Source organism: Gobio gobio, assembly GCF_949357685.1.
Source record: "Gobio gobio genome assembly, chromosome: 5".
NCBI lineage: Eukaryota > Metazoa > Chordata > Actinopteri > Cypriniformes > Gobionidae > Gobio > Gobio gobio.
Window position 1 is genome coordinate 39,818,753 of NC_137101.1, and position 16,042 is coordinate 39,834,794.

At 37.9% G+C, this 16,042-nt stretch overlaps 1 protein-coding gene across 1 annotated transcript; it reads left to right on the forward strand.

The window, feature by feature from the left end:
- The first annotated feature begins 862 nt into the window (after nt 1–862).
- On the forward strand, nt 863–15,169 carry LOC307126205 (uncharacterized protein). The gene is made up of 3 exons (XM_079816633.1): nt 863–919; nt 1,469–1,705; nt 13,799–15,169. The coding sequence occupies exons 2-3, from the start codon at nt 1,534–1,536 to the stop codon at nt 14,908–14,910; spliced, it is 1,284 nt and encodes a 427-aa protein (XP_079672759.1). The 5' UTR covers nt 863–919; nt 1,469–1,533; the 3' UTR covers nt 14,911–15,169.
- Nucleotides 15,170–16,042: the final 873 nt, after the last annotated feature.

Below are 16,042 nucleotides of genomic sequence, written 5' to 3' on the forward strand. Positions count from 1 at the left end.
TGTATTAATCTCATACCGGCACTCTGAAATAGATTAATGGTGCGCAGACTTTCTGAAAAGCTCTGATCGTGGCATGTGAAACAGCATCACGGATTCCAGACTGAAGCGGGAGCGCTTACAGTTAAAGTCCATTTCTGATTTTATTGTTGTTTGTATTTATAATTTTTGTGCGTTTTACTTGGCAATGTTTTCAATTATTATTATTATTTTGTTGGTATTTTATATGCTCTGTTGGTGGTTTGTGGAGTAGGGAATTTTTTTTTCTTTCTTTTTTCTTTTTCTGTTTAAAAAGTCATCAATAATCAACAAAGTATACATGCATAAAGTCAAAATTGTGAGTGAATAAAGTCAAAATTGTGAAGTAAATATTAGTTTATATCCTTTATTAATTATTATTTTAGAAAATTACTGCACTTTTTGTCAATTTCAGCAGGTGTTAAATTTTATCTGACACTCATTAGTGAGCGATCTGAATTGCAGCAACACATGACATTGAAGACTTGATTTACTATTAATTTCATTAAAATCTTTAATACTACATTTTAATTAGACTGAACCTTTTTATCAGTACATTTTGTAAATGATTCACATTTGTACTTGATATTTATCTTCTACTGAATCTTGGAAGATCTTACATTTTAGACATTTTATACAAATTATCGTTATAAGTTATATATTTTTAGATTCAAATTATCTTTATATGTCCACGTTTTAATATTAAAAAACTGACTTTTATATGTGATTTTAAAACAAAGATTTATGATGTATTCCTTTTAGACAAAATCTCCCACTCTCGTAGTTCCTGCATAATATTTTCAGCACAATATTGTTAACGTGTGGACAGGACTTTTATTTTGATGTTGCGATATGACGCCATATTGCGTCGCGCTTCAGCATCTATTGTGACGGCTTTAGAAAGGTTTGTGTTTTTTTAGCCATTCAAGTGCTTTAATAGATAAAAACTGTTAAATCATTTTTATAGCTTTTACTAACGAAATGAATAATGTATTGTTGAATGTATATTGAAATGCACTATCTAACATTAATGAACGTTATGTATTGTGATCAAAGCACATCCACAGACGAGTAACAGAAAAGGCACGTCTCATCTCGCTCCTTATAGTGAACTAGTTTATCGTAAATACCAATTCAGTTACTGACAAGTGGTGATGGAAAAACGTCTTTTTGGTACTACAGGTCAATTTAAGCACATATTTTGAATAACAATTCAGTGATTCCCTCACCACCGCATGCTGGTCAAAACTGTCCTTTAAACCAATAGCAAATATATATATTTTGTTACATCTATTAAATATAATCTACAAATAATAAATGTAAGTACGCAAATGTAAGGCACAAATGTGTAAATATGAACCTTCTGTATAATTGGTGTTCTGTTATTTGTAGTACCAGTTTTGGGTTTTTATGAGTGATTAACTATCACTTATTCTCATCTTAATCACGACAGAGTGTCCAAACACACAGAACAACTCCTGGTGAAGCGCCTCAGATCCACGCAACACTATTATAAAGATGGCGTTTATTAAAGAGGAGAGTGAAGACATGAAGATTGAAGAAACATTCAGAGTGAAACCAGAAGATACTGAGGAACAATCAAAGATGATGTTTATTAAAGAGGAGAGTGAAGACATGAAGGTTGAAGAAACATTCAGTATGAAACAAGAAGATACTGAGACACAAACAGGTGGGTTTCATTCTCAAGGCTGAACTGTCATTTAAAGGTGCAGTGTGTGTATTTTAGCGGTGAGGTTGTGAATTGCAGTCACCCACAGGTCACAGCTCACCCCTCACTTTCGAAGCACATAGAGAACACACAGCGAGTAGCCAGCGCTCTGTAGAGAAGTTTGTCTGTTTAGGGTTAATGTAGAAACATGATGGCACAAAATGGCGATTTCACTGAATTTCACCACGCTGTATAGAAATGGCTCATTCGAAGGTAATAAAAACATAACAGTACATTATGTAAGGTCTTTATACTCTACTGACAACATAGTTATGTATACTTTATTGCATTTCTGTCAATAAAGCCTCATAAATACTACACACTACACCTTTAACACTTATTAAAATGTCCAGCTCTTCAGAAATATATTTTTGAATAATGTCCCTATTCGCACGGGATTAGTATTATCTGGGGACCTCTGGTGATTTGTAATAATCGCAGAGAATGTCTGTGATCTTAATCCTGTGCGAATCGGCCATGTCTGTAATTTGTAAAGTAAAAATTCCCCCGCAAATTACCTACCATATTTCGCCAAACCCGAGGTCCTGTGATAATAATAGTCCCGTGCGAATCGGCATCTCTGAGATTTGGCCGGGATTAGGTGGATCGTATATAATTTTTGCAAGGTTTTTGTGTCATGTGCGCATTTTAATCTTTATCTTTCACGAAGAATGGCGCCAGGCTGCATATAATGCGCACTGTTATGAATTCCCGTGCGGATTATACTTTCACTTTAGAATGAGCACCAATTTGGGAGTAAATTGCTTGAATGGCATGTTTAATATTATTCTTAATGAATAACACAAAAACAGAACAGTACAATGACAAACTCGCTTAAATGGGCGCTTTTACATTTAGGTTTGAAATGGAATCTTCCGCCGTATATTGTTATTATATTGCTCAGTTACGTTTTTAATTGTAGCATCTGTTCTCTTACTGAACTAAATTATTTGTATTACTATAAAATAATCAAAATGATATCGATACGACTGTTTATAATTTCATACAGCTATATCTATAACGAAAAAACATTTACAAGTTTTGACATCATATCCGGGAGATAGTCAGTAAATGCGAGTAAAATCACAGGCTTGCTTATCCCGTGCGAATGCGCCACGCAAAATTCAGATGTGGGGGAGTAATTTCTAAATCACACGAGGTCCCCAGATAATACTAATCTTGTGCGAATAGGGCTTTAGACGTGTCTTAAAGGGTTAGTTCACCCAAAAATGAAAATTCTGTCATTAATTAGTCACCCTTATGTCGTTCGACACCCGTAAGACCTCCGTTCATATTCGGAACACAAATGAAGATATTTTTGTTGAAAGCTGATGGCTGAGAAAGGCTTCAGATAGGCCTCCATTGGCATTCAGTACATTTACACTCCCAAGATCCATAAAAGGCACTTAAAACGTTGTTACAAAGTCCATCTCACCACAGTGACTCTACAATAATTTTACGATGCGACGACAATAGTTTTTGTGCGCAAAAAAAAATCTAAATAACACCTTTATCCAACTTGTTATTGCCTTCCGTGTGTGCCTCTACGACGCATGTGCGAGAATATGACGCAGATCCGGCGTTCGGACAGATGACCCAGAAGAGATTTGTTTACAAATCAGAGGAAGACGCGCGTGTCTAAGCTGTTGGATTCTACATTGATCGTGCTTTAGGTCTCGGCGTAGTTCTCAAAATGGGGCTTAAGTGCGCATTTCATGGATTCCCGAACCCCGGCGCTACGTCATATTCTCGCGCATGCGTCGTGGAGGCACACGCGGAAGGCAATAACAAGCTGGATAAAGGTGTTATTTTGATTTTTTTTTTGCGCACAAAAACTATTGTCGTCGCATCGTAAGATTATTGTAGAGTCACTGTGGTGAGATGGACTTTGTAACGACGTTTTAAGTGCCTTTTATCGGTCTTGGGAGTGAAAATGTACTGAATGCCAATGGAGGCCTATCTGAAGCCTTTCTCAGCCATCAGCTTTCAACAAAAATATCTTCATTTGTGTTCCGAATATGAACGGAGGTCTTACGGGTGTCGAACGACATAAGGGTGAGTAATTAATGACAGAATTTTCATTTTTGGGTGAACTAACCCTTTAATTAAAGTGGTTTTATTTGACATGTAGTGGGTAGGACTGGGACAATAAATCGCTGATCTGCAATTCATGGATCGATTCTGAGATTCCCAGAATGCATCGCGCTTGTCTCTCTAAACGATTTTGAGCTTAGGTTTTAACAGCAGATGCTCTAGGCTAGTTTTTAACCGCACGTTCAAATGCTCACGAAGAAGAGCACTCATGCGCCTGAGAATGTACTTGCACCTCAGAATGCTTTTGTGACACAAGATTATGTCAACAGCCCACAGCAAACACCCTTGTAATTCGCATCAACCTTTTTGAAGTTTATGAATGATTATCTTATAGAAGGTTGTAGGGATGCTCATTTCGGTTCATTTTCCCCACCAACAACCGCCACTCGTTATCCGAATATTAACCGTTAACTGACAAGATTATAATATTGGTATAATAATTGTATATACAATACAATTGATGAGTGTCTGTGACCCGTTAAAAATGCAAACAATTTAACAGGTTTACTATTTAAATTTGCAAACAGCAGCATACAGAACAGCTCAACAACACAACCTGGATTCAAACATTATCACATTTTCACGCACCTGCAGCATTTCTGACAACAGAGAAAAACAGAATAAAATAAATAGGTAAAATATTTATTTACTAACTTTTTTTCACTTAAATAATTAACAAATTAAGATGACAGAACAAAAATACACTGAATGCGTTTAAAGCTTTGAAGAACTGGCATAGATTTTTCCCTCAGACTAAGTTTTTATTTTATTTTTGTCAAATAAAAATAGTAGGCCTACCATGTCTAGTTTTTATTTAATGTCTACGTGATTACTACCATTGAACAGATTCTCTGCGTTATCTCCTCAGATCGCTGTGCATCGCATCTCCCTGATAACATGGAGGGCAAAGTTTGTTGCCCTTGTGGATGTTGCTTCGCAAGTGATAATTCTGTGTAGCATATTTTGCAAGTAATTTTGTCGGCCTTTCTGTCGAAATGGTCCCACACAGAACTTCTTTTCGTTCGCTTAATTTTGCTTGCTCAGTGAAATTTGTCTTTGTGTTGCACGCGTCGAAATGCCCTGTGAGTTAACAAATATATATAGCATATTTTTCTTTTACCAGCAAAAAAAAAAAAAGCTTACAAATAAATAAATAAAAAATATCTTCTAAACCAATTTACTGATAGTATTAATTGGTCAAAATTCTTTTTTTCGGTTAACGGTTAAACAGTGAATATGAGCATCCCGAGAAGGTTCAATTGGTGTGTGTAAGGAATTGGAAGTAAGCAGAAAAAAATCTCAGAATTGATCCACGGATCGCAACAATTTATTGTCCCAGCCCTAGGACGGGGTCGCCTCATGTGGACAGTAGGGATGCTCATAATTAATGACTAACTGTTAACCGACAGTAAGAATTTTGACTTTTTAATACTATGTTAAACGTTTTAAAATGTCATTTAAAGGAATTTTTCAAGATATTTAAAAAATGTTTGCTGCATTGTTAAAAATATGCTACACATATAAAATTGAGCTTTTGAGAGTCAGATCTGTAAATAATATTGCGTAAATCACAAATGTTAAATGTTTACATGCATTATAAACACTGAACATTTTTTACATTTACATTTACATTTATGCATTTGGCACATGTTACACATTTTACATTTTTGTCAGTTCTTGCTTTCCCTGGGAATCGAACCCATGACCTTGGCGTTGCTAGCGCCATGCTCTACTGTTTGAGCTACAGGAAAGCGTAGCTCATATAATTTTTATAATTTAAAACTAAAAATGTAATGGTATTCAGAACAAGAATGAAAAATAAAAGTAGCTGTGTAAAAGCTAATCCAAATTGAATTAATTTAAAGTGATACTGAAACAGAAACCAACATTGGGCTCATGTTGTACTTCACTGGAGTTCCAATATTAATATAAAACATCGTCCTTCATATGAGCAAAAATGTGCTTGACGTAACATCAAAGTGACAGATTGTTCTACGGACTAGTTGAAATGGCAGTGCAGACAAGTAAAGCTAAATGAATGTTTTAACTGAGAGCAGTACTTCTATATTTCCAATGGTATAGTAAATTGCACGCACTTTGTGCTTGTTACATTTAGACCCCAGGGGATTGCATACTTCAAATTCATCTTCATAAATATGTAGCCTTAGGGCTTGTAGGTTACCTGCAAAGAATGCGTTTTTTTTTTTTTTTTTTTTTTTTTTTTTTAATTAAGCCCATCTTGATAACCATTTACAATATGCTCATTGTTTTTCTGTGTTCAGCTCAGTTTGTATTTGGTTTCAAATTTTCTCATGAATAGGCATGTAAGAGTAGCCTAACTTCCAGTCTTGTTACCACTTGAGTCTCTTATTGTGTACGGTGCAGAGGTGGGACCAAGTCATTGTTTGGCAAGTCACAAGTAAGTCTTGAGTCTTTACATTCAAGTCTCGAGTCAAGATAGACAAGTCCCAAGTCAAGTCCGAGTCAAGACAGGCAAGTCCGAGTCAAGACAGGCAAGTCCGAGTCAAGTTGCAAGTCCTCAACTTTAAAGGGTTAGTTCACCCAAAAATGAAAATTCTGTCATTAATTACTTACCCTCAAGTTGTTTCCTTTTTAATTAGTCTTTCATTCTGGCTGGTTCGAGAACGTGTATGAAATCAAGAGGTGGGATTTAACGCGTGAACCAATCATATCCAATCATAACCGATCATATCCAATCATAGCGCAACTTGGTCGGGTCTGTTAAAAGTCAATGGCCCTCATTTATCAAAAGTGCTGCACCAAATTTCCAGCGTACACCTGGTGTACACCCAAAACCACGGTGACTTTGAGATTTATCAATATGGACGTTGGCATACGGCACGCTCAAATCCTACGCCAGCTCAGGAGGTGGTGTACGCACGTTTTGAGTTAGTGCGAAAATGTGAAAAAAAAACAATTCCTAACACCACAAAACGCACTGACAAAGATATGCTATATTATGACCCACTGTAAAAAAACAACAACAACAACAACAACTAAAGCCATATTCACACGGGATAAGTAGGCTATTATCTGGGGACCTCGGGTGATTTAGAAATTACTCCCCCACATCTGAATTTTGCGTGGCGCATTCGAACGAGATAAGCTGTGATTTTACTCAAATTTACTGACTTATCTCCCGGATATGATGTAAAGACGTGAAAATGTTTTTTCGTTATAGATATAGCTGTATGAAATTATAAACAGTCGTATCGATATCATTTTGATTGTTTTATAGTAATAAAAATAATTTTGTTCAGTTACAGAACAGACGCAATTAAAAACGTAACTGAGCAATATAACAATATACAACGGAAGATTCAGTTTCAAAGCTAAATGTAAAAGTGCCCATTTAAGCGAGTTGTCATTGTACTGTTCTGTTTTTGTGTTTTTCTTTAAGAATAATATTAAACACAACATTCAAGCAATTTACTCCCAAATTGGTGCTCATTCTAAAGTGAAAGTATAATCCGCGCGGCCGCACAGGAATTCATAACGGTGCACATATGCAGCCTAGCTCCATTCTTCGTTAAAGATAAAGATTAAAATGCGCACAGGACACAAAAACCTTGCAAAAATTATATACGATCCGCCTAATCCCGGCCAAATCCCAGAGATGCCGATTCGCACGGGACTAATATAATCACAGGACCTCGGTGTTCAGAGAAATATGGTAGGTCATTTGCGGGGGAATTTTTACTTTACATATTACAGACATGGCCGATTCGCACGGGATTAAGATCACAGACATTCTCTGCAATTATTACAAATCACCAGAGGTCCCCACATATACTAATCCCGTGCGAATAGGGATATAGTAATTATAAACTTATGTGTTTATTTTTGTGCAACATGGACTTCAATGTTTAATTTGTGTGACTTTACCAAAGCATTTGATTTGTAGGCATATGTATTCCTCCAGTTGCGAGTCTGTGCGCTTTACCTGACATTGGTTAGGCCCGGCAGCTGCGCACGGACTGGGACTGAAAATAATTCAGACCGACAAAAATAATAAAAATGACATTCTTCTTCTTATAAATAATAATAAAATAAATAATAATAATAACGACATTCTTCTTCTAAATAACAATAAGCGTCATTAATAATACAAATCATAATAATAATAAGAATCTTACAAATTGTCATGCAATTATTAATGTGAATGAATGGTACTCCACATCACATCATCATCACTATTGTACACCCCAATACATGTGACGTGATTTTTACACCTTTTAATGTAACATTTTTAATATTTGCGTGGTTTTATTTTTGTAATATTATATATTGTCTCATCCAGTTTTTTGAGGAGACACTGCCTCTCTTGCCTCCTTCTTGACAACCTGCACTTCGAATGATAGCTTTGACTAATGATGAAAAAGGTTTAAATATCGTGATTGTTTGGCTTGTTTTTTCCTGCCATCAAGCCACAGGCGTTCACTAGAGGTTCCCGACCACTGTTGTAAGCAGACAGTTTGGTCACAATTATGAAAATGGGATTACAGATACAAACTTATTGTATTTTACTTTTACAATGAGCAGAATAATTACAACAAAAATAAAAAATAAAGAGGAGGCAGTTTCAGAATGAGCAGTCAAGCAAGACACGCACCATAGCAACACGTCATTGAGAGGTTTATTACTATTTTGTACACGTTATATTATAATTCAAATTCTGTTTTATTGGCCACAATATTATTGATGATTGTTGAGAGGTGCACGTTTGATTCATTTTCAAAAAGGGCAGGGGCTCGAGCCCCCAAAGCCCTCCCATCTGCACTGACAAGCCCTCGCTGAACGAGTGCCTCTGGCTCAGTGCCAAAAGTGCAAAAGCAGCACTAATCTTAGCGGTGTGATCAAGCACTGCAGAGACAATCCTACAGTGATGATTACAATTCTCTGACCATTTAGAAGGTAGGTCAAGTCTTTCCAAGTCAGAGGGCTCAGGGTGATTTTATTCTCTGCATTTCAAAATTGAAGGCAAAAAGTTTCTCTAAATTGTTGCATTTACCCCTTTGTTAACACTTTATAATAATGTTTAGAAGTTATTTTTAGTTAATGATAAATAATAATAACTAATCATTTACAAACCATGACTGTTCATAAATAACGATTTCAAATGTATTTTAAAGCCCTATTCGCACAGGATTAGTATTATCTGGGGGACCTTGTGTGATTTAAAAAAAATACCGCCCACATCTGAATTTCATGTGGGGCATTCGCATGAGATAAGCGAATCCTGTGATTTTACTCGAATTTACTGACTTATCTCCCTGTTGTGCACTATTTTGGATAGCCTATTGCATGGAAATGTCTTGTCGTTATAGGTCTGGCTGTATGATATCATAAACAGAAGAATGTCCCTTACCACATGCTGTTTTACATGTCATCAATCTCCATATAATCATTATTTTTGTTTTCAGCTTTTTCTTTCTGAAAATTGTAAACACTCCAACACAGTCCTATATTCATAATTGTGACCACACGGTCTGTTTACATATCATATCTTAATTATTATCATTATCTTATTATTTTATTTTATTAACTTTAAAGGGGTCATGAACTGGCTTTTTTTTTTTATGCTGTTGTCTGAAGTCAACTTATGGCGTTTATGTGGTTTTTACATTAAAAAACATCATAATGAATAAGCAATAGGCTATTTTCTGCCTTGGTTTTGAGGCTCTCTGAGAAACACTCGGATTTGATGGGTGTGCTGAACTGAAGACTTGGAAGTAAACGTCCACGGCTAGGATTGGATAATATTTGCATATTTAATGAGCTTCAGCTATCGTCTGTCCCAGGAATCGTCTGGGGGAAATGCTCAGAGAACTCGCAAAATATCAAACAAACAGTAAATCACTAACACATGCGGACACACACACTTGCGCGCGCGGACACACACACACACGAGCGCAGACACACACATAACGTTACAACAAGTCTCTCGTGTGACTGGATAGACATGTAGGCCTACACATAATCAATACACAATCGTACACATATCAAACGATCTGTAACAATGCAATACTATCACGTATAAAAAAAAACATGTTTTACTAACATAGGTGTGCTGCACCATTCCTGTCGAGTCCAATATAGATGGAACAGCATTGTGTTTCAGGGTGTACTCACACTAGCCAGTTTGAACCGTGCCCGAGTGCGTTTGACCACCAAAGCGCGGTTCGTTTGACTAGTGTGAGTGATCCGAACCGTGCTCGGGCGCGGCTCGATTAGCCGGCCCTGGCCCGCTTGGAAGAGGTGGGCCAGAGCACGGTTCAGTTGGACTCGGGCGCGGTTCGCATGCAGTGTGAGCGCTAACCGTGCTGGAGCACGGAACAGCTGCACGCTACTATCAACATTACAACAGCAAACACCAAACTATTACTACTTGGATACACTTTTCAATTAATTCAATAATATTTAGGTTTATAATGGTTCTGGTTTTCACCTTATTGATGAACATGAATTGAAGTTTGCGGGTAAAGCTGCAAATTCCTCCGTCAAAGTCAGCTGCCTCCGTAATAATCTTCTGATATGTGCAGTGCAATCAAGTGAAAATCGCTTCGCGGCATAAATTATAAATGTATTAGGCAGTCTATTAGCGAAAGCGCTTTTCTTCCTGTCTTCTTCAAAACAAAAAGTTGCATCGTGAATGACTTAAGCGTGCTCCGGCCCGGTACGTTAAGTGCAATGTGAGTGCAGGCCAGCGGGGGAGTGGGGAGGGGGGACAATCGCGCTCGAGCACGGTACAAGGCAATCGTGCCTAGTGTGAGTACACCCTCAATCTCAATATGTCTGCAAATATCGTGATATTCTCTGCATGTTTATTGCTGCTGGCTAGTGCAATCCGACCAGCTCCATGAGTCGGTGGGCGGGGCTACTGAATTACACGTGCTTATTATTCTGTAGAGGCGGTGTTTCGTCGCGCAATGACACAAGCACAAGATCGTTTTCTGGGCCTGGTGTCTATAAAAGCTTTTCTTTGACTAACGAAAGTTTTCAGCTCTGAAACTTACAGGATATTCTTATATTTGCCATGACCTCTTATATATCAAAAGCTCAAGGGAAAGTTGATTTCTCAATTCATCACCCCTTTAATATAATTGAAGTGTGCACCTAGCAGTAGGAAAATACAATTATTGGATCAGGACTCTGCCAGACACTCAATATTAAATGACTGATCAGATCGGTAGCTTAAAAGTCTTAATCAGGACATCCCTACAAATTATTACATTACTTAACAAACAATAACACTAACATCAGCATTTTTCCAAACAAGTCGTAGTTGTCGATTTATACACTGTGATAAAAATGGCATTCTGCAGACACATATTCAAGTGTTAATGTCATTGTTTCTTTCTTCTGTTGTGCAAACCAAGGGAATTTTGCTTACTTTTTAAATGATCCCTTCAAAGAGGAAGGAAACCATTAACTCTGTGTCAGACCAACATTAACAGTCTCTCCAACCACATCATTGTCTATATATATATATATATATATATATATATATATATATATATATATATATATATATATATATATATATATATAGTGGCAACCTCCCCAAGTTTCTCTTGAAGTTAATACGGAAGTGACTTAAACTGCAATTCATCGACTGGCCGCTAGAGATAGGCTCCAGAAGGGAGCAGAATCTCATTGAGCCTAGTGCTAGGCGGTATACCGGTTCATACCGAATACTGGCATTAATTTTTGTTATGATATGAATTTTGATGATACTGCAATACCGGTATATGTCGCTTAAACAGCGATCGGAATGCGGCGCAGCGCATTGTTTGAGAGGGGACCCATTTCACTGTTGCACTGTACTACTGAGAGCAGTCAGAGCACAGCTGAGATCGCATTACAGCCTATGGCTGAATCCGAGATCACCCCCTATATCCTCATTCACTATTCCCTACGTTATTACTTTATTTGAAGGAGTGAATGAAAACGAGTGCGTGAAGTCGGATGTGTACATCGGCTGTACACTCGTTATTGCGGTGCGATGTGAGATAGAATAAGTGCACTCAATAACGTCCACTGTGGTTTCGGACACCACTACAAAGCACTGTCCCCTCCAAATAATGCCCTATTTGAGGTTATAGGGAGCGATTTCGGATTCAGCCCTTGATTAAAGTGGAGAATTCAGACTACACCGAGAGACCGGTTTCTGCGCGGAGCGCCGCGATGAGATTAACAACGCTCACCACATGGATCATATATCAGATATAGACCAGAGCGATCGCGTTTGGACATATTTCATATACTATAGTGCTCTAAACGTGAACCCGAAGCGTGTATGCGCACATATTTCATCATGTCTTCTTCAAATGAAATGTGCACTGATTTGGCTACACTGAACCATACATCTGATCACGACCGCGATGACACGATGGATTATTCTGCTATACAAAAGACAATGAATGATGTAAGTTAATAATAAACTGATAATTCAAAGAAGAATGGGCAAAAAAGTAACTGCTTTATTCTTTCTGTGTTAAACTGATGTGTGTCATTTGTTCAGAACGTGCTCTTAAATGTATTGCAAATATCCGCATTTCTCCCTCGTTTTGGCAGTTTGTTATATAGGATTTTTATAACAACAAGATAAGATTTTTTAAATGCTTAAGGTGCCCTCAACTGTTTTCTTCTCTCTCTGTGGTCATATTTTAATATTCATGTGTCTGTAATGAGTGTGTAGTCTGTGTTTTATTGATCGTTGTCTCCGCACAGCATCATTTTGTGGGGCTTTGCAAACCTGTATCAACTCTAGTGTGGAATTTTTCTACAATATTCACCCGTCATGACAGTAAAATAGGGCATTCTAGTCAATCTACTGCAGTATTTCCTCTCCCAATCAGTAGAAAATGTGGTTAACACCCGGTCATGTATAGGGGGAAAAAATACCGTCATATACTGTGAAACCGATATAAATTTGAAAAATACTGTGATATACATTTTTGGTCATACCGCCCAGCACTAATTGAGCCCCATTTTAAAATGCCCGTCTGCTGTCTGTTTAGTCATCACGTCACCTCCGCTCTAGCCACATTCCTCCTCTTTGTCGATTTTCTGTTATCCGAGAGTGACGTGATGGCAACGGCCAATTTAAGGCTTCAAAAATGCTCCTCAGAAACCTATGGGTGACGTCACTGACACTACGTGTTTTTTTACAGTCTATGGTCTATTTATAAAGTTAAGGAAAAGCATTAATTTAATTACCAATCAAATAGAAGCAATAGAGACAATAGTCCAAAATCTCAACCGGTTGAAAAATTTCTACCAGTTAATCGTGTGTACCAGTATATCGCCCACCACTAATCACTTGTTTTGCCGTTTGATGTCTCAACTCAACACAAAACACAGAGAAAATGCTTGAGAAAACCCCTCAATTTTCTTAAGATGTAACGGCATACTCACCCTTTTAATTTCATAAGCTTTATTAAGTGAGCTGTAGACATTTTCTCCACCTCCATTCTGAAGGCTCTTCCCAAAGCAAGTAATTAACAGACACCAGCCAGTCTGACACAAGTACTTTTCATGGACTTAAAGCAGGGGAACACAGAGTTAGACAAAATCAACAGAACATGGCAAAGTTCTATCAGAGCAGGCCTGCATATTCACTCGCTTCAGAACCAAAACTCGAGGGAAATTTTCTTAAAGCGTCATCAACCATAATGTCTGCATGAGCAATAATCTACATTCTACTAATGAGCTGATGAGTGAGACATAAAAAATGTGCAGTGCTTGGAGTTTGGGTTTGAGCAGCATTGAATTAGGCTATATTTTATTTGATCGTAGAGGTTAGGGGCCTCGATAATGGGTAGAGGGGCGATGGCTCAAAAAACATTGAGAATAACTGTTCTAAATGTTTTGATATTTGTTGCTTTGTGCCATTAAAATGGGCTTAAACTTGTATTTATCTTTTTTCCACCTTAGACATGATGCAACTGAATGAGGAGAGTCAAGAACGGAATGATGTAGAGGAGAAACATGATTTTATGACTGGAGAAAAATATTTGAGTCGCTCCCAGACTGAAAAGACTTCCTCACAAAAAAGAACTCAAAAGACTGGAACTAGAAGTTGTTTCACCTGCTTTCAGTGTGGAAAGAGTTTCAATCATCATGGAAACCTTAAAGTCCACATGAGAGTTCACACTGGAGAGAAGCCTTTCACCTGCCAACAGTGTGGAAAAGGTTTCACTGAAAAAGGAAACCTTAAAGTCCACATGCGAATTCACACTGGAGAGAAGCCTTACACATGCCCTCAGTGTGGAAAGAGTTTCACGGGTAAAGGAAGTCTTAAAATCCACATGGGAGTTCACTCTGGAGAGAGTCCTTACACATGCCAACAGTGTGGAAAGAGCTTTACACTTAAAGCAACAATTAAAATCCACATGAGAATTCACACAGGAGAGAAGCCTTATGTATGCTCTCAGTGTGGAAATAGTTTTTCACATCAAGGATCCCTTAGTGACCACATGAGAATTCACACTGGAGAGAAGCCTTTCACATGTGATCAGTGTGGAAAGGGATTCAGACGTAAAGTAGACCTTGATTGCCACATGAGGATTCACTCAAAAGAGGAATGTTTTATGTGTCATCAGTGTGGAAGGAGTTTCACAGACAGCAATCATCTTAAGAATCATGTAATAACTCACATTGGAGAGAAGCCTTGTGTCATGTGCCATCACTGTGGAAAGACTTGCTCAAGCAAAGCAATCCTCAAGATTCACATGAGAGTTCACACTGGAGAGAAGCCTTTCACCTGCCCTCAGTGTGGAATGAGTTTCACAGTTGAAGGAAACCTAAAGACTCACATGAGAGTTCACACTGGAGAGAAGCCGTTCGCCTGCTCTCAGTGTGGAAAGAGTTTCACAGTTAAAGCAAACCTAAAGACTCACATGAGGCTTCACACTGGGGAGAAGCCTTTCACGTGTCCTCAGTGTGAGAAGAGTTTCACTTATCACACAGAGCTGAAACGTCATTTGCGAACGCATTCTGGAAAGAAATCGCAGTGTTCCCAAAAATCACCTGCAGATTCAATCTAGTGTCCACTTGTGATCAGTGTAAATATTTTGTCATCACATTTACATACAAGTCATTCAGATGTTGGACCCAATTTGTGTTAAAAGAGTTTTAAAGTTTACTTGGTTCTACAAAATGCACCAGAAAATATGTATGATATTTATTTTTATTTGATAAAGGCATCGCTCAAAATCAGTATGTCAGAATTAATATATTACATAAACTTCCATTTTGCTGTCAAATGTGATAAACTATAAATAAAAGGACAAACTGAATGAAGTGAAAAATGCGCTGCATTATTTGATGCATCTAAATGAATGCACCGGTAAACATGTTTTCAATTTGAATACTATTGGGGCTCATCTGATGAAATCTGGAAGATGTATTACCTAAAGACTTCTACCTTTCTAAATGGGCAAGAACAAGTTTTTGCGCTTTTCCACTGCATAGAGACAGAGCATATTTAGGCCACGCCCACACCGGGGGGGGGGGGGGGGGGGATCCAACGCTCTCTATTGACTTGGCATTGCGTGAGGCTGCATCCTTGTCATTTCGGACTTCTAACTAAAAACAGAACAATGCCTTAAAGCTGATATGTGACAAAGTGTACAGCAAACAAGCTAAAAAACACAGAAATAGGTTTGTATAAGCTGTCGACCCCAAAAAACGAGAGTTTAAGGAGACAAAAGTGGATAAAGGCAGTAAAACGTGACACTTCAGCAGGAAGAATGGGTACATTTTGGGATCCTGACACTCAGTATGCGTATGTGTGCAGTAAACATTTTGTCACTGTTAAGTCAAATATCCAAATGTTAGGTTATATATTTTATTTCCTATCGCTGATTACGTTCCCCTCCAGAGAACGCTCTCCATTGACTTTGCATTGCGTGCAGCGGCCTCCTTGTCATTTCGGACTTATAACAAAAAACAGAACAATGTCTAAAAGCGGATATGTGACAAAGTGTACAGCAAACAAGCTAAACAAAACCCACAACCAAAAACCCCGAAGTTTTTATAAGCTGTTGACCCAAAAAACGAGCGTTTAAGGACAAAAAAGTGGATACAGGCCATTGAGACAGAGCGCGACACATTATATTACACTGAGAACTACACACACAGTGCCAATTCACTGGGGGGGTTTATTGCGAAAGACAT

Coding starts and splice junctions, on each gene's coding strand:
- LOC307126205 (XM_079816633.1), top strand. CDS start 1,534: ATGGCGTTTATTAAAGAGGAGAGTGAAGACATGAAGATTGAAGAAACA. Junction 1,706..13,798: donor AGATACTGAGACACAAACAG/GTGGGTTTCATT, acceptor TTTCCACCTTAG/ACATGATGCAACTGAATGAG.